The 27,224-nt window shown below is 40.9% G+C and overlaps 1 protein-coding gene across 3 annotated transcripts in view; it reads left to right on the top strand.

Annotated features, from left to right (window-relative positions):
• The window catches only part of tenm2a (teneurin transmembrane protein 2a), a 156,010-nt gene that overhangs the window by 87,641 nt on the left and 41,145 nt on the right, over positions 1 to 27,224 (top strand). For all 3 annotated transcript variants that reach the window (XM_085937078.1, XM_085937066.1, XM_085937072.1), the window contains 3 exons: positions 3,985 to 4,191; positions 11,830 to 12,061; positions 21,402 to 21,640. In XM_085937078.1, coding sequence (XP_085793204.1) covers positions 3,985 to 4,191; positions 11,830 to 12,061; positions 21,402 to 21,640 — 678 coding nt within the window. The remainder of the gene's footprint in view (positions 1 to 3,984; positions 4,192 to 11,829; positions 12,062 to 21,401; positions 21,641 to 27,224) is intronic.

Raw genomic sequence — 27,224 nt, 5'->3', positions numbered from 1 at the left:
GCCAGGATAAGTGTGCCCGGTCCTCTTTTTACCCATCCTCCTGTGCACAATTCACTGGACCATTTCCCATCTTCCTCTATTATTTCCCTAATTGAAGCGCAAGCAGATTGACTACACAGCACAGCCAGTAGCGGTGAAATGAAAGCGACATCGACAGTCAAATTATGGGATTATTTTTTCAGTTCTGTCATCCAGGTGTGTAGAGGTGTGGAGACGAGCCTGGGTGAAAATATGGGATGGATGAAGAGATGATAAACGGCTCTCGTTAGAGGGGTAATTTGTCTATCCTTTTCTGACGGGGCTCCAGATGTCGTTCCGTCCCTCCACTCTCTCCACGCCTTCCTCAGCCAGATGGACGAAGGGAGGTGGGTGGGAGGAGGTAAAGGAGGGACAGAAATAGTTCCAAGGAGAGGGAGGAGAGGCATCATTGTAGAGTCAATGAGCGGAATTAGGCCTGTGTAACGGCAAAGTTGGAGAAACAATGTCCAAGTAACGATTATTTGAGTAATCCATTGATCAGTTGAATGTTTTGTTATCTTGAATGAATCTATTGCTATTTATTATTTCAAATTAACTCCATAAAATGCACAAAACATGCCTGATGATTCAGTTACTGGTTTGGTTGGTTAAATGTAAGAAAATGGGAAAAAATGTGGATCGTTATTTGCCAAAGTAAAAGCAGATGTTTACAAATTTTGATTCAACACAAAGACGGAAATTGTAATTCAGTCAGACTGAAGAAATCAGATATCAACTGTTGATAGGCAGAAATTTTCAACTAAAGAAGGTATCTAAATGCTTCATCAATTTAAAAAATAATTATTGTTTCATTTGACAGTCATTTAGGTGTCAATTAATCAATGAAACAAAAGTGAAAAGTATCAACACCCGGGTGTTGTACTTAGAGCTAAAGCCTGAGAAATCCATGTTTCCTCCTTGATAGTGCATATAGTTGTCCTACTGATATGATCACCACTCTGGACTTTACAATTGAATGTCATGGAGGAAAAAATACATACAGATGGCCAAGGAGGCGGCTGAAAGATGGCAACGATCTGATTGTCAAGAGAACCGCGTGAGCCCATTGCCAAGCTTTTGTTCTCATAACACAAACCAATTTTCACTGACCTTTCTCGGAAATGTAGCGGGCAGAAATGGCTGAGTTAAGGATGCCCCACAGCATAATTGCTAAAGAGATTAAAGTTCCCTTAATTGCTTTTGGCCAACTATAGCTTTTTTTGGGGGGGGGGCTTTTTTGTAACCATCCATCCATTATCTGTACCGCTTGTCCCCACGGGGATCACGGGCATACTGGAACCTATCCCAGCAGTTATCGGGCAGTAGGCGGGGGACACCCTGAACTGTTTGCCAGCCAAACGGGGGCACACAAAGACGAACAACCACCCACACTTACGGCAATATGGAGTGCTCAATTGGCCTACCAAACATGTTTTTGAGATGTGGGAGGATACTGGAGTACCTGGAGAAAACCCACTCAGACACAGGGAGAACATGCAAACTCCACACAGGGAAGGCCGGAGGTGGAATGGAACCCACAACCGCTGAACTGTGACGTGCTAACCAGTGCACCACAGTGCCGCTTTTGTAACTAAAGTGGTTGAAATTATTAATAACTAACCCATAAAATTCGAGTTAAAGCTAATCTAAGCATTAGCATTAGCATACGTAAAGCAGGATTGTGGCGCTGCACTCACAGGCGCGCACGTACAAACAAACACTGACACACAGAGGCATGCACATGCACGCACATACAAGCAGATGTTTACCACAATATGTTGTCATCAACAGCCTGATTAGAGGCCTTGTAATATATGCAAATCAATATATCTCAAACATCAATAGAAGGGTGTAATTGATTTTTGGGAGAGGATCAATTGCTTTTTTACATAGGTAAAGGTTGCTTATTCACTCTTTACCTTTTCATTTCTTTTTCTGTCTTTCTTCATCCATTCATATTCTCTAATTATGCTGCATTGGTTTCTTTCATTTTTTGCTTGAAAATAAGATTTTGTGGACCCCCTCTCCTTTCATCAAGGTGACCTTATGACCCCTGCAAAGCCATCACCTTCTCTGCCTGCCTTTACATCACTCTGACACTTTCTCTTCCATCTTTTCCCCCATGTACAGTGCAGTGTTTGATTTGCCATTGTTTATTCATTTTTTTTCTCAGTTTGCACTGACGAGATTGACCGGAAGCACACGTGCAAACACACGCTTGCCTGTGTGCGTGCACACACATTAACACACACAAATACACACACACACATGCGCAGACACATGCCGATATAAAAGACAAAGCTGGTCCTTCCTCTAGGGTGCAGTTAATGCAGACCTGGGGATCGATGCCAGTTCTGGTTTCCATGACACTCTAAGCTGGGCCAGTTTGGGCTATAGGACAGAGGAGAGGCATTCGCTGGCTCCTCCTCTATCAGATATATCTCTATAAAGCCATGATGGCACTCGTATTGATTAATGCACCTCACATTGATGAGACTGTCCAAGAGCTCTGTTTGATGATACTGTGTGCTGCTTCACAACACAATATGGAACTTGAAGCAAAAAAAAACCCACAAAAACCTTAATTTACAAATGTATATTCAATCATTGCACTGTAATTAGAAGGCAATTTTTTTCCTGTTTAATTATACATCTACAAAATATAGAAATGTATTTTACTGATTATAATTAGCAGACATAGAGGCAGGATTCATACGGTGACTCTGCGGTACCCAAGGGCAACTCATTACAGATAAGCTACTGCTGTAATGTGATGCACACCAAACTTTCTATTTAAAATAAATAGCTGTTAAAGAAAATATATTTTGGGCTACGAAATAGTCAAAGTCACAAACAGACAAACGACAAGCATGCACACTCACATTCATGCCAATGGACAATTTTGGATTGTCAATGGATCAAAGCTGACTTTTGGCAAGAGAAGCGGGGTAGACCCTGTACTGATTGCCAGCCAATTAATTGCAGGGCTCAGTAAGTAGACTAATAGGTATCGACAGTCACATTCCCACCAATGGCCATTTTTATTCATAGAATCCTGACACTGTCTTCAAGGTTTAGCTCACTTTTCACCTTTGTCCTTTCTTCTGTAAAGAAGAAAACTAATGAAAAAAGGAACAAACAAAGGTGATCCATTGTAACCTCATAGGTTTCTGCTTTCATTATTATTTCCGATTCATCATTCTTATTATTATTCTCATTTTATCCGTAAAAGAAAAGGCCAAAGGCGACAATTTCTATTCTTCAATCAAGAGAAAATAAATGATTATCGTTGTGTTACAGTGTCTCTGGTTGACTATTTAATTAGTGGTGATAATAACGTGAGTTTTTTATAGTGGATTAGCTGAACTCGGTGGCCTCATTCTTGCAGTGTTGTTGATTGATTGAGCTACAAATATGGCAGAAATAATTACTCTATATTTTCAGCTGTCTCTAAATAGAATTTATTAGATTTGTCTTTGTCCTTGATTTCCAAACCTTTGGAGAGTAGAGTGATTTCTCTTTGTCCCTCTTTTGTCTCTCTGGTGTACGGGACAGCCTGATTGTGTCCACGTGTCCCAAGGTTCTGGCTATTTAAAGAGTGGCTCTTGTTGGGTCTTACCCATATAAAGAGTGATTGTACCATAGATGAGGGTCCTAACTCGAGTTGCATCATCCCATTCAAGTGAGAACGAAAGAGAAAGTTTTTGCTTTGATAAATTTAAACATGAAGTCAAGAAAAGCATACATTTGGGTTCTGGTCCGAGAGGCATTTAACCCATCTAACAAGTTCAACTTTTTTTAACACTCAAGCACATTGTGTTGTTGGTTTGTGTAAATGCTGTTACTCTACAACAATGTTTGGATGTCTGCAACCTCGAACGGGCCAACTACATTACATCCCGTCAGTCATCACCATCTGTTTTGTCTAACTTTTACCATTCGCCTTTCTCTCCTTCCATCCTCCAGGTCGCCCAATGCCTCCAACCTCTTCCTCTTCCCTGCTCCCTCCGTCCCATCCGTCCTCTTCGTCCGCCCCACACCACCCCTCCCCTGGCCCGTCTCCGCCCATCAGGGAGTGCCAGGTTCCCCTTCTGGAGAAAAACTCCACCCATTCTCACCTGGAGCCCCACCCAGATGACTCATTCTTACTCCGGGCCCAGTCGTCCTCCACTGGTAAGAAACCTATCAACTCATCCGCCCCTTCATTCTTTTATTACCATGTTCATGCCATCCATCAGGGTTCTGTATTAGGTCATTATGTGCGTTCTGTTTTTGATGTTGCATGATCAGTGGCTTCGCATTGTGTATTTAACTTGACTTTACCCTGGACAATATTCTCAAAACCCAAAGCATTGACTATTTTATTATATAAAAACATGAAATGGTCCATTAAAAGTTCTATTTAGATTTTGATCTTTAACATTTCAATCATAATGGGATGCCATATTTCCACCTGTTTCTTTAAAATACTGAATTAGGTAAAAGCAACTACTTTTCCTGCCACTGAGGAGCTACGTATATATACTATGTTTATATACGTATACGGGTATATCGATGGGTGGATTGCCATTATTAATGCTGCGCAAAGTAAATTGTAAGGTGATGATGAATAAAAAAAAAGTAGGAGAGTGTTACAAAAGAAAAGTAAATTAGTTTTCCCAACGCCGTGTCCCTTCTGTCATCACTCGAAATTCTCTTGGTAGTAGTTACAAGCCCCGTGTGCTGGTATCAGCACGTTGCAGCCATTTATTTTCTGATATGTACACACACAACTGCAATGATGTGCATCAGCATAGACATTTGTCTCAACAATTAGTTACCGTGTGCCAACTATATCTATCTTAGTGTCCCCCTGTCTCTCCACACTTGTTTCTCCTCTCCTCTGTTCCTCTGCACTTGTAATCAGCAGATATATTTAGAGGAGGTCTGATGGGAGGGAAAGGGAAAGTCCTAATGTGATTTTTGGTGGAATACAATCTATTGTTAATGGCGTTAGGCTCTCCTTTGATCCAGTATAAATCTTCATTAGGGAAGGCCTGGGTCCCAGGTTCAAGAGGAACGTGATTAGGAGGCTTTTAAAATGACGTTACATCAGCCTTCTAATTGGTTTACTGTTTGCTGGGGCAACATCAATCATTAGCCCAGTAACCGCGCAGCAAATAAATTCACTCTGCTACTGACACCCTAATGGCAGACTCTAGCAAAGAGGGAAAGCGAGGCTCGAAGGCACACACGCTCAATCTCTCGCTCTTGTTCGGAGGCAATACACCCACCCACTTTGTGTTCTACGGGCCTATTTCAAATCTCAGCTGAGTTTATAAACATAGAGGCGGCAAACAAGGGTGACAAACTTATGAACATACTCCCATGAAAGAATTAAAAGTCTGAATAAACAAAAAAAGTTAGAAAGTAAAAACAGATTTACAGTAGCCAGAATGTAATGGAGGTACAAGAGGAAAATGAACAAAGATTAGGGGCCAATGTAGGTTACAAAGGTTATCCTGGGAGCTCCTCACAGAGTGGGGAGGACAATACAGTAATTCAAAAATCTGCCAATCTAATGACTGCAACGAGAGTCATTGGCCCTCGAGGTCTATAATGTGTTCTAAATTAGTTTAGAGTGGCAGCCTGGCACTTTCCTGGCATGTTGGAGGATATGTAAATGGTGGCAATTAAATAAAACACCCCACATGTGACCACATGTCTGTCTACATGAATGAGGGCCTCTGTGACCATATGCGTGTTGGATGTGGTCGTGTAGAGAGTGGACGCTGAGAAGGAAATGAGCACGACCAAGCCAAGCAGAAACTGACCACTGCGAGATAATCCTGCAGGAAGCTGCATGCTGTTCATGTGTGTGTGTGTGTGTGTGTGTGTGTGTGTGTGTGTGTGTGTGTGTGTGTGTGTGTGTGTGTGTGTGTGTGTGTGTGTGTGTGTGTTTGTGTGCGTGTGTGCGCGTGCGCGCGTGCGTGCGTGCGCGCGTGCGTGCGTGCGTGCGTGCGTGCGTGCGTGTGTGTGTGCGTGTGTGTGTGTGTGTGTGTGTGTGTGTGTGTGTGTGTGTGTGTGTCTGTGCAAACGTGCGTGCGTGCGTGTTGTGTTGGCAAAGTCGTCTGCCATTACCAAAGCAAACAGGTGGACAGACATGACTTGTGTTTTTAGTCAGGCATGACAGTTGAATGGAACGGAACATTATTGCCGTGGATTGGCTGGGAATTGGGTTTGCGACTGTTTATATGGGAATAATATCTGGCTCAGAGCACCTGTCTGGGAACATTTCCCCAGAACGCCAGGAGAGCTGAGACGGCCAAACGGAGCATAGCAGATCACTCCTGGAAAGAGCTAACGTTAGCGCTGTCTCTAGCCATTCACTATGCATGGGGGGAAGCTACGCTATTTTTAGTGCCAAAGTGACTAGCCTTCTGCTGCCTGGGAAGTCACCTTAAGTCACTGCTAATGTCATAAATGTTTAATTGCTCTGTTGAAACAAATCTACAGAAACAAAGGAAAACCAAGGACATGTTTGCTTATTGTGCATGAGTGTTGTCTTTTCTAATAGCGCTTATGTAAGGGTGACATTCGTGTAACAGCATGCGTGTATTTATATGCAAATGTCTGAGTGTGGGTGAAATACACACTAGCATTTGTGCTCATAGTTTGTTTTTGGCTGAACGTGATGACTCTCCTCTCGCGGATTATTGCCTCCTAATTAGACAGAGATGACTAGCCAAGGCAGAGGCGGTGTGTGTGTTTGTGTGTGTGTGCGTGTGTGCGTTTCAGTTTGTCATTGTGAATGCTTGTATGATTTCATGCACAGAGGAACATCCAAGAATCTTGATCAAGATCAAACCAAATCAGTTGAGGGTGGACTTTGCCCAAAAGTTTTACCATAGTAAATAGGGTCAAACAATTTTAAAACTTCACCAATTGTAGATCATAATAGATGATCATAATTACACGAAACAATTAAATTATGACTATAGAAGTTTAAAAATAACTATACATAAATAACAATAACTACTTTAATGACAACTGGCAAAGGTTGAATAATTGTCCGATGGTCACCATGCATCACATTTTTATCTTGCCTCTAGCCGTGACCTGTTCTAAAGCAAAGATTCCTATGGATGCATTACAAACACAATAGGCATTCATAATACTTTGTTCAGACTCTGAGGTTCTGTGTGACTGAGATCCTTGGTAAGAGTCTGTACAAGGTCAGGGGCATTTATCTTAAGTACCGTATTTTCCAGACTATAAGGTGCACCTAAGAACCTAACATTTTCTCAAAAGCCGACCGTGCGCCTTATAGTCTGGTGCGCCTTATATATGGGCCAAATTCCTAAATTTAAACTGGCCCGAAGCATTGTGTCATGAAATCAATCCTAAGTGGCCCACTGAAGACTATGAATCATGAATCAAATAGACTACGGATCATTATTTTGTGATTATAATGTAATTTGTTGTGTCTGAAGTTGAAATAAAAAAGATAAAATGGAGAATGATTTGATTTGGATTAAAAATCTGACATGATGCATTGATGGTGCGCTTTATATAAGGCCAAAGTTTTAAAATGAGCCATTCATTGGAGGTCCGCCTTATAGTCCAGTGCGCCTTATAGTCGGGAAAATACGGTAATTAACTTTCTCGTTCTGTCTTTCTGTGACTGTACATATTCTAAAGGTGTGTGTATTTGCATGAGATGCATGTTTCACCTCAAGCTGTCCTTCCCACTAGTCTGAGTAGAATGACAAATAAGCAGGGTGTGATTTGTTCAGACAAAGGACCCCAATGAAGAACACCTGTAAATATGTTGTAAAATATAAGCTTCTGGTGAAATTGCATAAAAACAAATAATGTGACTTTTCTCTTAAAGCAATGATTAAAACAAGATGTGACAAATGTGGTAAAGAGATGGAGAAATGCAGTGAAAAAGAATAGAGAGAGGGTAGGCAATGAGGAGAAGGGGGCGGCAAAGCCTTGCAATGATCCCACTTAACTGCTGAATAGACATTTCTGCCCTACACATGCACGCACGCACACAAAAAAAACACACACAAATCCTACCCAGCAACTTTTCTTTGTGAACCACAGAAAATGTCAATAAACACTTTGCCTATCCAGGGCTGCGAAACAAACTGCTTCAGCCGGTTGCTGCTGCCAGCTGGCAACACACAAGCACAGAAGACGATGTTCTTTACAAGGGAGGCAGGTTAGCAGGCTGATGTTCCTCCGCTGAATGAGTGTCCTTTGAATTGGGGCATATAATGAACTTCCAGGGATAAGCCCGAGCCGAACTCTGGAGTTTACGCCGACTGTCCCATTTGGTGGGCGCCGGGGACGTGGTGGGAATAAAATGGGTCAATCCACAGAGCAGTCAGAGGGGCTCTGAGCTATTGTTGAGACTGAAAACCCATCAGAGATTGTTGAGAAAATATGTCAACAATTGCTGTTTACCCATGCAGTGAAAGAGAGAAGGAACCAAAGACAGATAAGAGAAGAATAAAAGGAGAGCTCGCTGCTCCTTAATTGCCGTGTTTATCCACCACATGTTTTGTCTTCTGTCAGCCTGGCTTTCTGGTAAAAACAACCTATTAGCGTACCTGCAGCTTGTACTTTAGGAAGTGGAATTCAAATGTATCAGTCTGCTATCTTTATTTTATCAGACCCATTTACTCCAGAGCGTACGTTGCTGTGCAGTGTCTCTGCTCCGTGGCAAATCTGGTATGTGTTCTCTCTTCCGCAGTTTTGTATAAACGACGGAAAAGAAATAGAAATTTGGTTTCATTTGCTTTGTCACACATGCCTCATGTTATCTCAGCCCCCCATAGTTATAGATTACGAGTCCATGAATTTCTTTGAAATAAATTCTCCTTCGTGTCCAAGTTGGTAAAACAACAAACAAACCTTTGATTGTAAAATGCGGGATAAAGGCTGCATATAAGAAGTTAATGAAGTAATCTGATGGAATTTGTTCTTTTTTTAAATTTTTTTTTTAGTCTTTTCTCATGAGTAGTTCGTCAGAATTGGCCGATTAATCGGTTCGCTGATTTAATTGGCTGGGAGTTGAAAAAAATACTTTTAATTGGCAAGCTAATTCACCCAATTGTTGCTCTTTGTTGTTTTCTTTTGTTTGTTTTACGTATTAACACATTGCAACGTAACACAAGTATACTAATATTCAAACATCTTCTATAAAACTCATCATAAAGCCACCAATTTTTGCATTTTTGTTTTTTTCTATCAAGTTAAACCAATACTAAAAATCAAGTATCTGGAAACTTTACTAACTGTGAAATATATCTTCATTGTTGTGAGCAAGGAAGAACCAAAAAAATTGTTATACATTATATGTTAAATTTATCAGACAATTGATACTTTATATATATTTTTTTTTCAGCCAAATAAATGAATCAGTATCAAGGCTATACTATATTAAAAGAAAAAAGCCTGCAATAAATGTTGGCGCCCTCCTATTTTCACTTAAAAAACGCTTTGTGATTTTTATAAAGAATGTATGTATATGGGTATCTATCAAACTTTGTTTTGGTACCATGTAACATGTAACAGGTTGTGTTGTCAGTCATAAAAGTAAGATTGCTCTCTGTTGTCTTAAAATCTCCATGTGCTATGAGTATTATTTAAACTTAGAACGTTAACTGCAGCCCTGACAAATATACTCCCCTCCAGACTAGATTTGCCAACAATATTAATCCATCCATCTTTTTTCCAGTCAATCGGCGGGTACATAGAGACAAAAAAGCATTGACATCCATGGACAATTATTCTTCATTTAACCTACGAGGCATGTTTTGTGTAAAAGCTAGTGTACTTCGTGATAAAGGTTGCAAGCAGGGAAGAACATGCAAACTTCACAAAGAAATACGAGTTGAACGTGGAACCTCTCAAAAAATGCTTACCATTGTTCCACTGTTCTGCTGCAATATTTATGTACATTTAGAATTTAGATTCCAATAATATGCTCTATATTGCAGGAAGTTTCCCTAGAAAACAACACATTTTTGCATGCATGCACGTTAAAATAAGTAAACCAGTGTGTAAGCTAGCAAATTTATTACTCTGATTTTTGTATTGCAAGGACTTTGTCCATGCCTACAATTTTTTGTTTTTTTTTGTTTGAATAAGTGTTTGTGTGGATAGGAAGCAGGTGGTCGTATTTCCCATTTATAGAGCTGTTACAAAGAGGCAAAGTCACCAAATTTACTCATGAAAGGTTTTTCACAAACAAGCTTTCTCTCTGAGTGCTTTTAAAACTCAGTAAAGGACATCCTCAGCAACAAATGACAAGACAAAGTAGGACAAGCAGAAGACAAGAGACATCTACCTACTTTACTATCAATTGGCACTCTCAGCATACATGATGCAAGAGTTAATCGCAAATTGTCTCTCAGGTGCTCAGTTGTGGCTATGTTTGCAAAAGTCAATGTCTGTAACTGCGGGTGCGTGCCTTTTCTCCCAAGAGCATCTCAGCATTTGCAAACAGATGTTTTATGTCTCAATTGTTAGGAATAGGTCAGACCTCCTCCAGCTTCCTAGTGTCTCCTTCTCATCTTGTCTCCTTTCATGAGCATCTGTTCCTCGGTAGCACGTGGGTGGCACCTACATCCCTGTGGTGGTGGAAGCAGGTCACCTTCCAAGCATCTGGAATTACAAGAGAGCTCACCGCCTTGAATCTAATCTGAATGCTCATCCAGCAAGAATTATGAATTGCAAATGTCAAAGGAGAGAAGCAGCCAATTCAGATCTCCTCTTCTTTGGTCTTCTTTCCTCATCAAATTCCAGAGATGATCAATAAAAGAGGCCAACCGTATGTCTTACAAAAGCTTTCTTTGATGCAACTTCAAGGTGCATCTCTTGTATGAACCTTATATCGTCTTTTCATGTCTACCAGGAATGTAACATGCAAACAAACTCGTTATAATGTGTTCTCCAATTAGTTGTGTTCAATCACGAGAATGAAACAATGTGTGTGGAAATTTCAAAGTCAATTGATGCAATAATCTTGTCATGTCTGTACATCATAAATGAGTATTTGCTGGGAAGTGAAGGAATTTTCTACTGTTTATATGATTTTGCTTATGCCTTATCTGTGAGCATCCGCGTGCATGCGTGTCTGTGTGTCCGTGTGCACAAATAAGAACGCGAATGCTGCAACTTTATGGCGCTTACTCTCACTGTGGTTTATTGATTCCTATGCACAAATACACATAAGCACAAGCTCTTGCTTATAATGCACACACAGAGCCTCAGACAGAAATGGGATGTGTGAATGGGTGTACTTGTCTGGGTCATCTGAGTTTGTTTTTCCAGCACTCTCCCTCAACAGTCCATTAGCTCAGTGCTGGAAGGGCCAATATTAGATTCTAGCTGACATGTTTCGCCCAAGTCAAAGAACAAGGATGGGGGGGTGCATTCTATGCTGAGTGGTATATATATATATATATATATATATATATATATATATATATATATATATATATATATATATATATATATATATATATATATATATATATATATATATATATATATATATATATATATATATATATATATATATATATATATATTCACCCTCCCCACCTGGTCCCCCCCTCCACAGACACCTTATCTCTGCTGTAAGGTTAAAGAGCTGCTAAAACATTGGGCAAAATATATAAAGATAAAAGTGCAACAATGATTAGATTTATGTCTGTGTTGCTAAAAATTCCGTATTAATGAATTCTCACCATTTCAAATGTGAATCCTACTCTTTTTAACGTGCCTTTTACTATTTCACTTGTCTTCTTCTAGGGGTGTCCAACCACCACACCCAATCAAAACTACGGCCTCCGCTGCCCCCTCCACACAATCATCACACCTTGTCGCACCAGTCTGCAAACAGCCTAAACAGAAACACACTGAGAGGTGGTCGCAACCCCATTCATGCCCCAGCTCCAGGAACCGGGGATGGACCAACCACTCCAGAGTCTGTGCAGCTCCAAGACAGCTGGGTACTCAACAGCAATGTCCCACTAGAAACCAGGTCAGAGATTTTTGTCTTCGCCTCAATTTTTACAGTCTCAGTGTTTGCCTGATGCTCATTTTCAGAGTCACTAACAGTAAGTGAAGCCCAGTAGTCATGTAATAATCAATAACAAAAGGAAAGAGACATGGTGCTAAATGTCAGCACAAGGTCAAGGTATTAGAAGGAAATATAATGAGAGCTGCTGAGGAAGTAGTACAATATTGGTCCATCATGTTTTAAATCAGTGCTTCTCTTTTGACACCAAGCACACCTAAATCTCGATTTTACGCGGACTTTGGGGTCCAGAATTTGGCGTTAACCCTAAAAACGTTGTATAGACAATCTTGCTTTTTTTTTTAAAAGGCATAATTCTTGGAAGCCGAAGGGGTCCTTTGTTACGTTAATTACGTCAGGCATGTTGTTGAGCAGCCAAAGGAGTCACACATCAAAGTCTAACTCTATGCATGGATGAAGTTTTCTTTCTTTTGGTATTTTGCTCAACTTCGTGTTGGCAGAATTGGCGTTACGGAGCCATTTGTTACTTTGTGGGCCATTGTGGGATGGAAAGAGAACTTTCCCAGCCAATTCCCGCCATGCCTGACATTGTGGAAACAAAAGAATCACCCTACATGGAGAACTTACCTTCAGCTCTGACTTGGAAGCACAGCGCACTGACCTCTGAGCTAGAAGTCTGGTACGGCGCCCAGCCTCATTATCTTATAACTGCAATCAAAGGTACAACTGAGGCTGGCATCATTTTCATATTGTGGCCCTTTCTTGCCCCCTCTAATCAAAGCAAGATGCCCTTCAACATGCACATTAATCTATTATTGATCAGCCGATTAATATGCAACTAATAAATGCATTTAAGTCAACCTGGGGGAATTGGGGGGGGCTGGTCGTGAGCGCGGGAACCATGGACAGTATACACAGTTTGAAGCACAACCATTTCCTTAAGTAAAGCGAAATACATAAAAAATGAATGAATAAAAAAAATCCACAAAACTCTTTCATCAATTTTTTAACAAAATAAATATTAAGAAAAACATTTCTAAATTATTAAGTGTAAATATATTGCACTTGAAAGTCAACTACAACTAAAGCTGCACAATTAACTGTATTGGATTTCAATTAGTTGAAGCCACTTTAACATGATACACACTTTAACATTGAATTTAAAGATACTGTCAATTACCACTAGTGAGAGCTTCAGTTACTTTGAGGATAACTGTTTTAATCATTAAAGGGACCAATCCAAGGAAAACAAAATACACAGTCATCGAGCTACAACTAAAATTAGTAGCTTGTCGCACACAGACATTTCTCAGAAGTAGACTTCTACTCCACTTTAAAAAAACAAAAATCCGAATCCAGCCTCTTTGATTTCATGCAGCCCAGCACTTATCTTTTTCCAAACCCATCTCTGCACCCTGAAAAAAAAATTGTGCTTTGAATTTACTTAATTTTATTTGGTCAAGTGGTTGGATGAAATAAAATCATTATCACATTGTGAAAACTTGCACTGTTTGGCTTCATCTGTCTTCCTATTAGTCAGTACTAAGAGATTCTTCAAGGTGAAACATACTATTGCACGTTTTGATTTAATGAACTGCTTTTGTGCTCGACTAGTTGCAGCTGTGAGACCGAGCAACTGCTGATGTACTGGTGGGTTGGAGTAAAATTGTCTGAAACCACAGCTCACAAGAAAATGCAGTTATTCAAATGATCGAAATGATGAGTTGGATTTTGAAATATTTGCTTTTGTTTGACATACGTGGATTGTGAAATACGTAGAAATGCCGCATTCATGTGTGCAGCAGATGCTTAAACAAAGCTTAAACAACATTGTTTTCAACCAATGTAACAGCTCCAAATATACATTCAGTGACGAGCACAGTTCTCTAATTGAGTTACGTTTACTTTATAGATTAAAAACAGAGTGAAATACACATGCTCCTATAAAGTACCTCATTAGATGAGCCACGCACGACAGTCATTCTATAATTTGCAGAACCATACGTTAAGTCAGACAGTTCACGCAGTTCGACTAATGTTCTCTTCTGTGCTCATGAGCCTTCTTGCAGGGTGTTGCAGTTCATGAGTCATGTGATAAGAGTGATTCTGCATATATGCTCACTTGCATGTGCATGTTTTTGAGCATTTACCCCGTAAGCTGTAGTTGTGTTTCTCCTGCTGGGCACAGGGGCTTCCAGCACTGATGCTTTTGGATATGTTCCCCAGTGTGCCGGCCCTTTGCAAAATTAATGAGGCCTAGCTATGTTTAATTCAGCTTCACTGATCGCAGCTTTATGCTCAGTCCGTACTGATGCATGTGTACACGTGGAAGACCTGGGCAGCTGTGCCTTTCAGAAGTCCCATTAGTTATTTGCAGCCATTGTTGCCATCATAAATGCAAAATAGTGATAACACATCAGGTACATTAGAAACCCCGAATACAGTATTGGCTTATTAAAATACCTTATTTTTGCGCCTGGCGCAAATGTAGCGCAAATTGCAGTTTAATTGTGCGCTTAGATGAAGTGTTCTTGCTTTTTGTATACTGTTAGACTTGTGCAAGTAGAAGAAGGGGATTTGCACCATTGTGAAGGGAAAGCCAGCCGACGTCTTTGGTCCGACACCTACAACCAGAAAAGACAGAATTTTTTGACAGCTCTTGGATTAGGTTTTAGAGTGGAGATTTACCCAATTGGGCCTTGCCAGCATAGAGACATAATATAGAATTACGAAAGCCTTGGCAAAGCATTGTTGGAATTGTGTTGTTTACATTGAGGTTGTTGATTTTTACATTGTGATACAATTGTGCAGTGATGCTATCCCTTTTGCAGTTGCACTGTTTTGTCAAAGTCTATGTTTGGTTAGAACCTACAAAGGTAGGAAGCTTCCTGAGGAGTATAATAGATACCTACACCTTGTATCAAAAACTATCTCCTATCAGGGCATGGCAATGGCCAATCACATAATTGGCAGAGGACAAAGCCAAAGTCCCACTCACACATTTTGTTGGTGCACATCTCGTTAAAAAAAGGAACTATAAAGTAATGATACAACGTGTGTCTTTATGTGTTTATCTACTTCCCTGAATGCAAACTTTCCTCACTGGAATTGTATGTAAATCTTGGCATTTGTCATCCACTCGTTGTTGCAATTGTGTGCATGTGTGTGTCTTTTAGCTTGACCCTATAGTGTGACAGCACTGAGAGGATGAAGATTGATCACCTCAGAACACCCCAGGGTCTGGATGACTGGCAGTGGAAGAGAGATGAAAACACACTGGGGGGAGGTGATGTAGCATAGAAATATAACCTGGGAATATAAGAGGGAGATGGCTAAGAAAATGGGAAGGCGGACATTTCAGTCGAGGTGGGAGAGAGAAATAGGAAGGCAAAGAAACGTGGCGAGAGAAGGAGATTGTTTGGGGACTGTGAAGGAGGAGATAAAAAAAGAAGAAAACTGAATAGATGCTTGAACATGGACTGGTGCGAAATAAGACGATCGATTTTGTGTGACAATGTATGTTTGTGAGCAAGAATGCAAAAACGTTTTGCAAGTAAGTGCACATTCAGATTTGTGCTGTAGTTTAATGATAGAACACCAGATTTTCGGTTGGGAAAACAATATGTGTATTCAGTCTTGAGCTATATTCTCAGGGCATACCGCTGCTCACTCCTCCATGGGCCCCACCTCCAGGAGAGAAGCACGATCAATGTGATGGACACAAGATCTCGCTTTATCTGGAAGGAAGAGTAGAGCTGCAAGATTACCATTTAATGCATTAAGGTGGGACCTATTGGGAGATGCTGCCTTCAGGAAATACTGATATGAATAATTGAGTAAATGGGAACAGTTGTTCAAGATTTTAATAAAGGAGGCTGCAAAAAAAACATTAATTCATTCATTCCTTATGTGCATATGGAAGCAAAGCAACAGGTGCAACTTTAGTTCTCAAACTGGTGGCCATTTTAGCTAGTAATTGGAATTATTTGCTGGAAGCAAAAACAAAAATAGGCTTTGGGCTGATATTGGGGTGGAGTCAGGTAGTGATGTCTTTCAACACTCACACTTCCCTTTGAGTGAAATTGACACCCACACCTTTCCTGCTGTTATTTCGCAAGCACCTTACCGCAAGCAAGTAAGCTAGCAAGTCTTCTCCTTGAAACATGACCCTTACTTTTATTTTCATGACAATACAATAAGTGGTACTCTACGCCAACAATATCAAATTTCATCTTCTTACTATCTGAGTTGAAAATAAAACGTTCTCTTGATCATTATTATATTGTAGCACTTCCATTGAAGATATGCAGGTTACTGGAATGCCATATGATGCAACTTTGATGCATTTGATCTTTCAAAAATAATCATGCCCTCCTGTGGAATGTGCATCAAATGAATGGCCATTGTTCTTCATCCATCTTTCCTTCGGCTTTGTACCAATTCCCAAATTGCAGTTGGAAACAATTCTCTGTGCAATATCCTTGAACCCTTTGTATAACGCTCAGATCTGGCTTCATCTAGAGTTGACTTCCCATTAGTTGTCTTCTGATGATCATTCCCTGAGTACAGTACTATCCAGAGCAACCACATGTTCGAGAACTGAAGAAATGAAGATCCATGGGCATGTTTGCAAAAAACGTCTCGGCTCAAGGGAAATGCTTGCTTTGACTTCCTGCTAATTACCGAGCATACTCTCTGTTCTGTGGTTAATTGTCCAGGTCCTCTTTTCTCTCAGTGGGGTTGCAAAGGAGTGAAAATACATCATCCGTTCTTCTAATCATCAGCCCCCTGTCCGTCCTCCATTCTTTCTTTCTTTTTTCTCTATGCAAATGCAAATTAAGTGTTTCCGAGCACTTACAGGGCAATCTGACAAAAGAAAACCCACATCAGTTGTGATTGTTTGTGCGTGGGCAAGAGTCCCTGCGCGTAAATGTATGTCTGACAGTGTGTGAGTACCAGCACGGTGTGCCTGCCTCTTGTGTGTGCGTGAGCGTTGCATGCATTAGAGGACAGCGGGGTTGCAGTCATTACTTGGTGCTTCTAGCCATGCGGGAGGAAAAGGGTGTAGCTGAGGGGTCTTCTGTCAGAATTCTCTAATAATGTGTGACGTTTCCACGCTGGACCACCGAGGACAATTTCATAGTGCTGACACACATTCAAGCACACACGCATCCACATATAAATAACCAAGCTTAATGATACAGAGCTGTGATTGCCAGCTGCCTGCTATGATAGAAACCCTCCGTGGTCCTCTGCAACATAAATCAATGTCAATTACCTCCCCAGAGTGCATTAGACACGTTCCATCCCTAGTCGTAATTAGTATGGCTTGTAGACATATTTTCATCTCACACCAAGCGGCCCCTCTGCGCGCTATAAGTCTAAAAGAACAAAGGAAATACATGCGGGTCATGTACGTACTGTGCATTGTCTCCGATGAAATGCAAACAAATATGCCTGTTGTAACATATATCGGTTGAATTTTGTTTATAGTCCCTGCCAGCAGTGTCACTGTTGGTGAAAATTAGTTCAACCAAAGGCACATGTTGGTTGACCTTGATACACCTGCAGACTTACATTTGGGTTTGTGTAAGCTTACGCACGCATATTAATATTGATGACTTTGTCATCGAGAGAGTGTTATTTTTAGAGAATAACCATGTTTCTTTGTGCGTGCCTTCATTCAGCTTTGATCTGTCGAGTTTTCTCTCGTCTGGTCTCCAGCCTGTTTTTCCTTGTCACGAAACACACTTGACAGGTAAAAAGGGGACCATGGAAGTGGAAAAAAAAGAATCCAGCGGGATGCCAATCCACCAATCAGTGGCATGTGATGATGAGAGGGGGAGAGACAGTAGAGTCTGAATGAATAATTGATAGCGAGTGGAACGCTGTTCCCACACAATATCGTCATGCTCTGAGCACATCACCTGTTTTCACTGACTGTTACGTAGACATACTGTTACGAAACAGCGGTCCTCAAAGCCATCAAAAGGATGCAGAGGATCTCAGGGTAGAGTGTAGTGAAGCATATTTTAAATAGCAGTCATCAAATTCAGTCAAAGTGGTGGATTGCGACTCATCCTTCTTGCCTAGTCAGAATTTAATAGGTAAAGCCAAGCAGGGAAAAAAGGGAGCACTGACACATATTTTGATATACACACACACACACAGCTTGCATCACAGACAAAAAGTAGATCACAATTCCTTAAAAAATGCTTTGACATTATTAAAAATATGGTTTGTAAAACACACAAAGAAAATTCACAATTTGCAGCATACGCGGTATTGCTTTATACATAACGGACAAGCATAAGCAGAATCAAGGGGGCACTTAAGGAAGTTATAGCTTTAGCTGGAAAACCAATTGCACTACCGTCAATATGGATCGTCAGTGTCAGGCAGAATTGTTGGAAGCTAATGTAAAAAATGACAGCTATTCAGGAAATTGAAAAAAAAAAAAAAAAAACATCTTCATTGAGTTTCTACCACCCATAAATGGCATTAATTAATAAAAATAGTACAGAGAGTCAGCAGAGGGCATGCACTACAAAATTCACGGCCATACCAAGCCTTCACCATGCTTTCTAATCCATCACAAAAGCAAAGGCTTGTTTTGCATCATCTTCACAAACTAATTCTTGAAGGTATGAAACCATGATCAATGCAAATTGCAAAACATGAAACAGTCAGTTGACTAACACCATGTATCAATCAAGCAGATAAACAGAGACTTACCTTCATGGTTCACAGGGAACCTTCTTCAGTGATCAATTTTAACAAAGCAAGATAATTTAAATGTATCTGACTTTAGTATTTTCATTTATTTTGTCAAAAAAAGTTGAGTAAAAGAAGATCATAAGATCCAGATGTTAAATATTGGTGACAGTTATGCTACACAGCTTCCATAGAAAGGAAACATAAAGTTTCCCGATACTTGCATGCACCAGCAGTATTGATCTGTATAAAAATTAATTAAAAAAAGAATTTGACAATATTTGGACACGAGAAGTTTCCACCGGACAGCCACAATATGCTATAATTTGTATTCACTGAAAACATAATTTTTCTGTCGGTAGCTTGGATTTAAATTCCTCTCCGTGAATGTGAGCGTGTGTGCTTCACTTTCACTATGTGTGTCATGTAATTGACTAGAGATGGGTATAGTCTGCCTTTGCTTACAGTCCACTCGGATAGGCTAGCGCTCCCAGCCACCTTGAATAAGGTACACAGTCCAGAAATTATGACAGAAAATATATTTTTTTAAATTGCCTAAAACTTAATTTCATAATTAAAAAAATGAGAAGGAAGCCACATTTGGCAAGAACCATGAGTGTCATTTTATCATACATTTTTTAATACGTTCTTGATTTTCACCCAGCATGTTTCTTTGTGAGACAGGAAATGATAGCCTGTAGCAATTTGGATGACTAAGCAGAAGTGTTGGTTGTTTCGAGCATGGTTACTGCTTTTATTTTTGTAGGTGTAACGACTATAACTGGGAACTCTGAGCACTGGGTTGACATCTGCTTGGGGCCTCCCAACTCTAAGGTTGTAGGTTTGATCATCAACCCTAGTGACCACGTCGACGTGTCCTTGAGCAAGACACTGAACCCTAAGTTGCTCCCAGTGGACTTGGCAGCACCTTGCTTGTCAGCAGCCCTCCATTTGTGTGAATGTGAAGATTCAAGTGCTTTAGGCGGCATACGATGTAGGTAAAGCGCTACATAAGTACAGTCAGTTTCACATTTACCATTGTACTACTCGACAAGACGTTTAAGCAGAATTATTGAATAGATTTTAGTCCAAATTTAAAATATACTTTGGCCACTGTCAAATGCAGTGATTATAATTATATAGTATCATATGATATATGATACTATATAATATTATCTAGTCCTTGGAAGGTTGTATTATTTCCCTTGACGGCGATGGACAGTTCTCATTCCCTGTACATTCCGGTCTCTCTTTTTTTGCTACAAAACCATTTTATATTGTAAAGAAAGAACTAAGATGTGTGAACTCATTTCTTATGTTACAATTAAGTCCATATGTAGTTCTATAGTTAAACTTTCCCTCCTTGTCATACTCGAACTGGCATCCTTATGTGGTATAAGATGGAAAATACACAAAAAAAGAAAAACACATTGTTTAAACTTTAGAGTATACTGCTATACAGTATACACAATTCTGTCATTTTCCCAAATGCTTGTGTGGCTGTGTACACCCATGAAAAGCCAGGAGTCGTTGCATAGCTATTGGATTTAGATCATAAGCAGTTTTATGTTTTATGGAAATCACATGGATTGTTTCCTAACTACACAAGCAATCCTGACTGAACATGTCTTTTTTCAGTCATTTTTGAGACTGGATTGACTTTACCTTCTCTCATCAGTCACATCAGCTGAGTCCGTGGTACCGCCGTATGTGTGAACCCACATTGTAAAAAGTGTCACAAAGGTGTAACTAAGTCCTTATTGGGCCTTTTGAAAAACTTTCTTCAAGTCCTGTTTCTTTTTTTTTCATATCTACAATGTTCCTTGTCAGTCACCGCAATGTACGTCTGAAAAAAGTTGGAAGAAAGAGATTTTATAGGAGAACGGAACGATGCATAATAAAAGATGCTCTATGCTTTCAGAAAAATAATAGCATGCGGAACGGGTAAAGAATAAAATGGAAAGTGGGAATGCAGAAGGGTCTGTACACTGTGTGAGCAGGTGCAGCAATAGCAGAGGATAATGGGTAATATGAGCAAAGGGATGACGGTTTAGATTCCTCTTTTATCCTCTCTCTGAGCCTTGACCCCACTGGGGCAATGAGAACAGACGAGAGGAACAACAAAGATTCTCCACAGCCGTCATATGTGAAGGCCTAGCAATATACGTTGGGTGAACAGAAGCAAAGCAAAAGAATTTAGCAAAAATAAAAGACCATACGAAGTTGACCATGAAATGGAGCGACCTGAACTGGAAACGCACTCAGTTCATTGTTCATACTCATATGGTGGGAAGAGTAAATTGGAGGGAGGAATTGGACCAAGGATTGCACATATGTGACCCAAGTTCCAAAAATCTCATTAGTAGTTTGCATTGTCCAGTCCATGCCATTCCCACAAGGCTCAGACCACACCTATCCTTTCCTTTCTTTCTTTTTTTCCCAATATGATAATGTGAAAATTTCTTCTGTTTCTGATCCTTGGATCACATAAAAAGGCATTTTCAAGATAGCTTGTGCCATTTAGCGACAGCAACCACCTGGGCCATCCCTTCTTATGCTTGAGCAATAAGCTTTGAATGCACATAAATATGCGAAGAGGTCATTTTGTGTCTTGTTTTCTTGTGTTCAGGCACTTCTTATTCAAGACATCGTCAGGGACCACCCCGTTGTTCAGTAGCTCCTCTCCCGGCTATCCTCTCACTTCTGGAACAGTGTATTCACCACCTCCTCGTTTGCTACCAAGAAACACATTTTCCCGCTCGGCCTTCAAGCTAAAGAAGCCGTCCAAGTACTGCAGCTGGAAATGTGCAGCAGTGACGGCCATCGCTGCAGCCGCCCTGCTGGCCATCCTATTGTCCTACTTTATCGGTAAGTCATATCCCATTGGTCTCACTAATCCCGAAATTCCTTTTTAAGCATATTTTAAACATAGAGACATTGCAGGTGCATATAATGGACAGCAGTGGGCGTATATTTTTTTTAAGTCAGTGGAAAACACATTGCTATGTAACTTTTTAAAGAACCAAATAAAATGACAATGCTGTGAAAAACTTTGCCATGGCATATTCACCAGTCATGCAATTTTGTTGCATTCCCATTTTGGAATTGACAGCAAATTTACTTGCACATAAGCGACTAATTTGATTCAGTTATGTTCTCTGCTGGATTGGCAATAAACAGATAGCGCACACGGTAATTCTACTATTCTGGGAACATGTGCTTTGTAAAACCCTTCACCACCAGCAGCTCTGTCAGTGCACGCTTAGACCAACCTGGTCCTCTCCTCGTCTGGTAATCCACAATAGCATAGGGTTTACTATGGCTGATGTTTTATGTTGCGCTTGCACAACTGTACACCATTCAATATTCGTTGATGTGATTCACCGGAGAGCAGGATAGGAAGACAATCAGACAAGACGATGCAGTCAGATGCTTTTTGGGGCCTTTGATTGACTTTTTTTTTTTTTTACATCCAGAGACTTAAATCAAGAGAAAGGGATGATGAAGCCTACGCAAAAGTCACATCATCTGAACCGCACAACCCTGCCCCACTCTTAGTCATCTTCACATAACTTATTTAGAATGTATTACATTATTGATATTCATGTTTATATACATCACCATCCATCTATCCCAGGTCCCCTGCTACCACGCCTGGATTTGTCCAGAATTTGACTGTGAACGTGTGCGCACGAAATGCACATGCCAAAAGAATTTGAGTAGGTGTCTGTCGTTGAGCGCGTGTGTGTGTGTGTCTGTGTGTGGTGGGGGTCACTTCACCTCTCTCCACAGAGTGCCCTTGAGAGTCCTCCTGAGCAGATCAAGGCCCCTCGCCCCTGGCATTAAGACAGATCCTTTCTCTCTTGGGCTTTCACGGTCACACTGCATTGGACAACCACATATGGAGCTATGCTGCTGGGGGAGGGAGGACTGTCCCCCTCACATGCCTTCCCCAATATGCTTAAACAACACATCCTAGAGATGCAGTTTATCACTTTGCCCACGTTTTTGTTGGATGCTTCCATTTAGATTCTTTATTGCACAACATATGGGTTCAGATAATCTTAAGCTTCTGCTCATGTCTGAGAAGGAAAGTGCACCACCTTCTAACAAATAAGCATTCTTATTAGCTAAATAGGCCAGCCATACGTTAGCTGAGAACCAAATATTCTGTGTGTGCAGGCGGGGGTGTGATTGATCATTGCCCCCTTCTCCTCATATTCCTCCTGTAATCTAGCTATTTATCTAGCTAGCTATGATGACTGAGGTGGCCTCAAGCAAGACTCACACATGCTCTGTGTGTACTCCTGTGATTGCTGAAATGCAGGAATATATGTCATGCATTTGTATATGTTCCAATACAAAGAGGCTACCCACTTGAGAGAACAAGAACACAGTAAATGGATTGACTTGTGTAAATTGGAAAAATAAATGTATTCAGTTTTCAAGGATTGATACTATTATAACCATCAGTTTGTCAACCTGGTTATAATTCAGTAACACACAATGGCTTATTGTCATTCTTATTTTGGAAAACTCCAAGGCCATTTTCAGCTGTTGTAAAGGGATGGTTTTGATGTTTTGTCTCAGCTAAACAGAATTCTAGTGAGCTGCCAAGCCTGAAACCCTTGTGTTTACCTAGCTTTTTGTTGCAGTAATCGTGCAGTGCGTTTCAGTCGAAAGAGCTCACTGCTCATAAGGGGATTTTCAACATCGTTTTTGCGCCGTGCATGTGTGTGTATCTAGAGCATGGTGCTTACAGGCAGGATTGAACACAGCGCCCCGAGCCATGCAGCGTGAAGAGGACCTCTCAGAGGCGCTCGCCCAGGAGCCCCCCTCATAAATTACACCGGGACACATATGCCTGAACAGCACTTTTCTTCTTTGTTGGTGCATGTGTGTTTTTGTGTGAGCGCATGCGACAGGATGATCACATGTAGTTCTCAGTTCTCATTATTGTGTGACCATGAGAGTATACTGGCCTTCAAGTATTCTTTCCCTCTCATTACACTGGTTAACAGCAAGTTTTCATCTGAGATGTCTTCACGTGTCCCTTTTATATATCAGTTTTTTTTTGCCTGGACTCGCTCCTATAGTCAATCGTGGCAACGTCAGCGAACAATTTCCGAGTGGATGTGGGGGTGGATTTATATACCGGAACAGAAATAAAACTGCCCTAGCAATTGCAAAAGATTTATATAACAAATTATCTACGGCATACGTTTTTCAAAACCTTTTAAAAAGCCACATATTCATTTGTTTGAGAACATATTCAACAGACACATTACTGGCGTTCTGTTCAGACTGCGGAATTGTAGAGGGGCAGTCAAGTTTTCCAAATGGCTTACCTTAAGTACACATTGCATTGTGGCCAACGGTAGAATCTAGGTCTGTTATTAAACATGTTGGTGTTGCAAAATAGTGATAAAAAGTCCTCAGGGTGGATGGGTTAGCTCGCATGCTTCTTTTTTGCAACTAGTTGCAGAGACCATAGATATACAACAGCTAGTGATAGAATTTGGCTCCATTCATTATAACTCTTTAGCAATTTTGATGCGGGGTCGGTTGTTTGAGGGTTTGACAAAGAGACCATGATAGGACCCCCTCCTCAATTCCACAGTAAATGCTATGCAGCGGTGGCCTTCCTGAATTGTGCATTTTAGTTTTAAAATTACTTATTTTAATCTCCATGACCAGTGACTCTTGTGAGGATACCTAAGTGGTTTGGAAGACGAATGAATGATCTCCATGATCCCTCGTCATATATTGGCCAGCAGCAAATCCCCCGGTGGTCTTCTAACCATCAATCAATTTTCGGAACAAATTATTGTTTGATCCTAATTTAAATCCATCCGCTCATGTCGTCCTATCTGCTAGTTAGCAGGAAACTAACCTGAGCATTGTGGACCCAACAAGTAATCAAATTCACGTCGATGGCTGTCGTAACTGCATAACAGGCAAGCGGTGAATTAAAGAAATAATGCATCGATCGACTGTCTCACTGGCTTTTGTTGACTGCATAAAGTGATTACCACAGAATCTGAAGCAATAACATTCAGCAAGAACGTAAACAGGCAACGTTGTACAACAGTGTACATTGACACTGGCCACTTTTATGGCGACAGTAGTAGGAACTAGGAAGCGGAATTTCTCAGTAGAAAGTAGGTTTTCGCCTCAACTGCCATTTCCTTCCAAAGTTAGTCTAACTGTCAGACGGCGAGCGCTAACAGCTACCATGTAAACAAAATGGCATTTCTCATGATGTCACACCATCTCATCCGACTCAGTAAATTACCTCATTTTGAGCTTCAGAACTTCTCAGACATTATATAAACAGACAGCCGTGCACTCCCTTACAACAAAGGAGAGTCTAAATGAGAAAACAATTTGAGACGATTGAAGTTTACCCGGGCACGCTCGTTCGTGTGTGCTTCCCCATTCCTGTCCTGTTTCTACCTGCCTCCTATGAAGGCATGGCTGTAGTAAATGACACAATGAGGGAGCTTGTTCTTCATTTGCCCCTCGTCTGCTTTCCTTGTTCCATGCACCAGAGAAAGGTTGTTGCTAGGATACAGGTGAGCGGCTGGCATACAGGAGGAGATGCAGGTCCGTCATCATGCAGAGCAAACTGACGACTTAGAGTGAGGCAAAAGGGCAAAAAAATGAGAAATGGGTGTTATGGAGTTTGGAGCAGAGAGGGTAGATGGGAAGAAGGGAGATGTGTCACTGTCACCATGTTGCCAAAACTTAAGCGGGAAAGCGAAGAAGGATTGATGACTGAAGACACAAGAAGAGTAAGACTGGGGCTGCTATGTCACTGTCTGAACCATAAGAGGCGAGAGCAAAAGACTCAGAGGTGGGGGAAGGTGATTTACTCCAAAAGGGTTTGTTGCTTGCTTCCCAGACAAGAGCGTGAAGTAATGGAGGCTGGTTTTAGGAGTGACAAGAGAGCCAGGTGCAGAGGAGAATCTGAGGATAGATGAAAGGGAAAGCAGCCTCCTGAGGTTATGTCGCCTGGAATATCAGTGGGACTAATGTTTCTTAATTGATCACAGCAAACGCTGAACAGAGGGAGTGTGACAGAGTCAGAGAAAGGACAGAGCGACTGTGAAGGACTCCGGCAGGGCTACGATGACTAAAGAAGTCAGGAACGATGTGAAGACTGAAAATGAACAACGTGATAAGAAGGAAGCCTGCTTGATCCACAGATAAAAGATGGAGGTCATGTCAAAATAAGCGTTACACACACACGCAGTTTGTGTGTTTGATTGCCTAATATGTGGCAGATAATCAAACTGAACGTACACATTTATCTCGTGTATTTGCACATGTAGATACTGTATACATATACACATATCGTATATTCAGCATATCTACTTTTAAACATTCTGATTGATTGTCGCTACATCTATGTAAGTGTTGCATTGAGTTTAAATACAAGATTATATTTATATAGCTGACATGCGCGCGTGTGTGTCTGTGTGTGTGTCCATACACGTGCACATACACACCACATAGTCATTTAGTCTGACTTTTATGCCTGTAAGCCACTTTCAATCAATCATGCCTGTCGCATATTTCAGATCTGACCATAATTACTTCTCATTCATCGTTCTTTTTTTGTGGTGTGACTGCAGCAGTGTAGTATGGTAAATATTATTCATTTAAAAAAGACAATGATTTTGCCACAGCACACAAATGCAGTCGTCACAGGCTGATACATTTCAAATCACCATCACTAGATCATATTGATGATGGTCATTCAATTTCTTGAAGTCAGTTTAATAGGGACACAAAAGGACTGTTGAGATGGCAGTTGACTGCTGTAAGGAGAAGAGACTCAAAGTCACAATATACATACATTAAGGAATGGTTCTGTACTGCTTCACTTAAATCAATGGCTCAGCGTCATATTTGGATTCATATAAATCAAATATTCTGGCCATGAAAAATATTTTGAGATCATCAATTTTTTTTGTGGCATTGGGTTCTGCTGTTTTCATAATGAGAACCAAGACCAAACACAACCGAGTGGGTGTGAAATGCGTCACTGTGTCAAACCTCCATCTTTCTCAATGTGGCTCCTCTCCAAACTTTGCTCCTTGACCCCAATGTCCCCTCTCCATCTGCATGTGGCTTTCCTTCTGCTTATCCAAGGTAGAACAGCTAGAGGTCAGGATGTGTCGCTCATGCCAACACCGGTGAGTAGGTGTGTGTTCATTTGTGTGTTTGTGTGTGCGTGCGTGCCGTCCTCATCCATTTAGTGTGAGTTTGTGCAAAGGTGAAGGCACATTTAGGCATATGTTGATAAGCAGGAACCTGGGCACAAGGATCAGTCATGGCGCTTGTGTCCGTAGCAGCAGGGCCTGTCGTACTGAGAAAGGTTAGACACTTACAAGACTGTGCCAGTCCAGGAAAAAGAGCAGGGCCAGGGCCATACACAAGGTGCTCC

The sequence above is a fragment of the Syngnathus leptorhynchus genome, chromosome 2 (assembly GCF_054491065.1).
Source record: "Syngnathus leptorhynchus isolate UIUO chromosome 2, UIUO_Slep, whole genome shotgun sequence".
Lineage (NCBI taxonomy): Eukaryota > Metazoa > Chordata > Actinopteri > Syngnathiformes > Syngnathidae > Syngnathus > Syngnathus leptorhynchus.
Note: the sequence above shows the minus strand (reverse complement) of the source record. Positions and strands in the feature narration are given on the sequence as shown.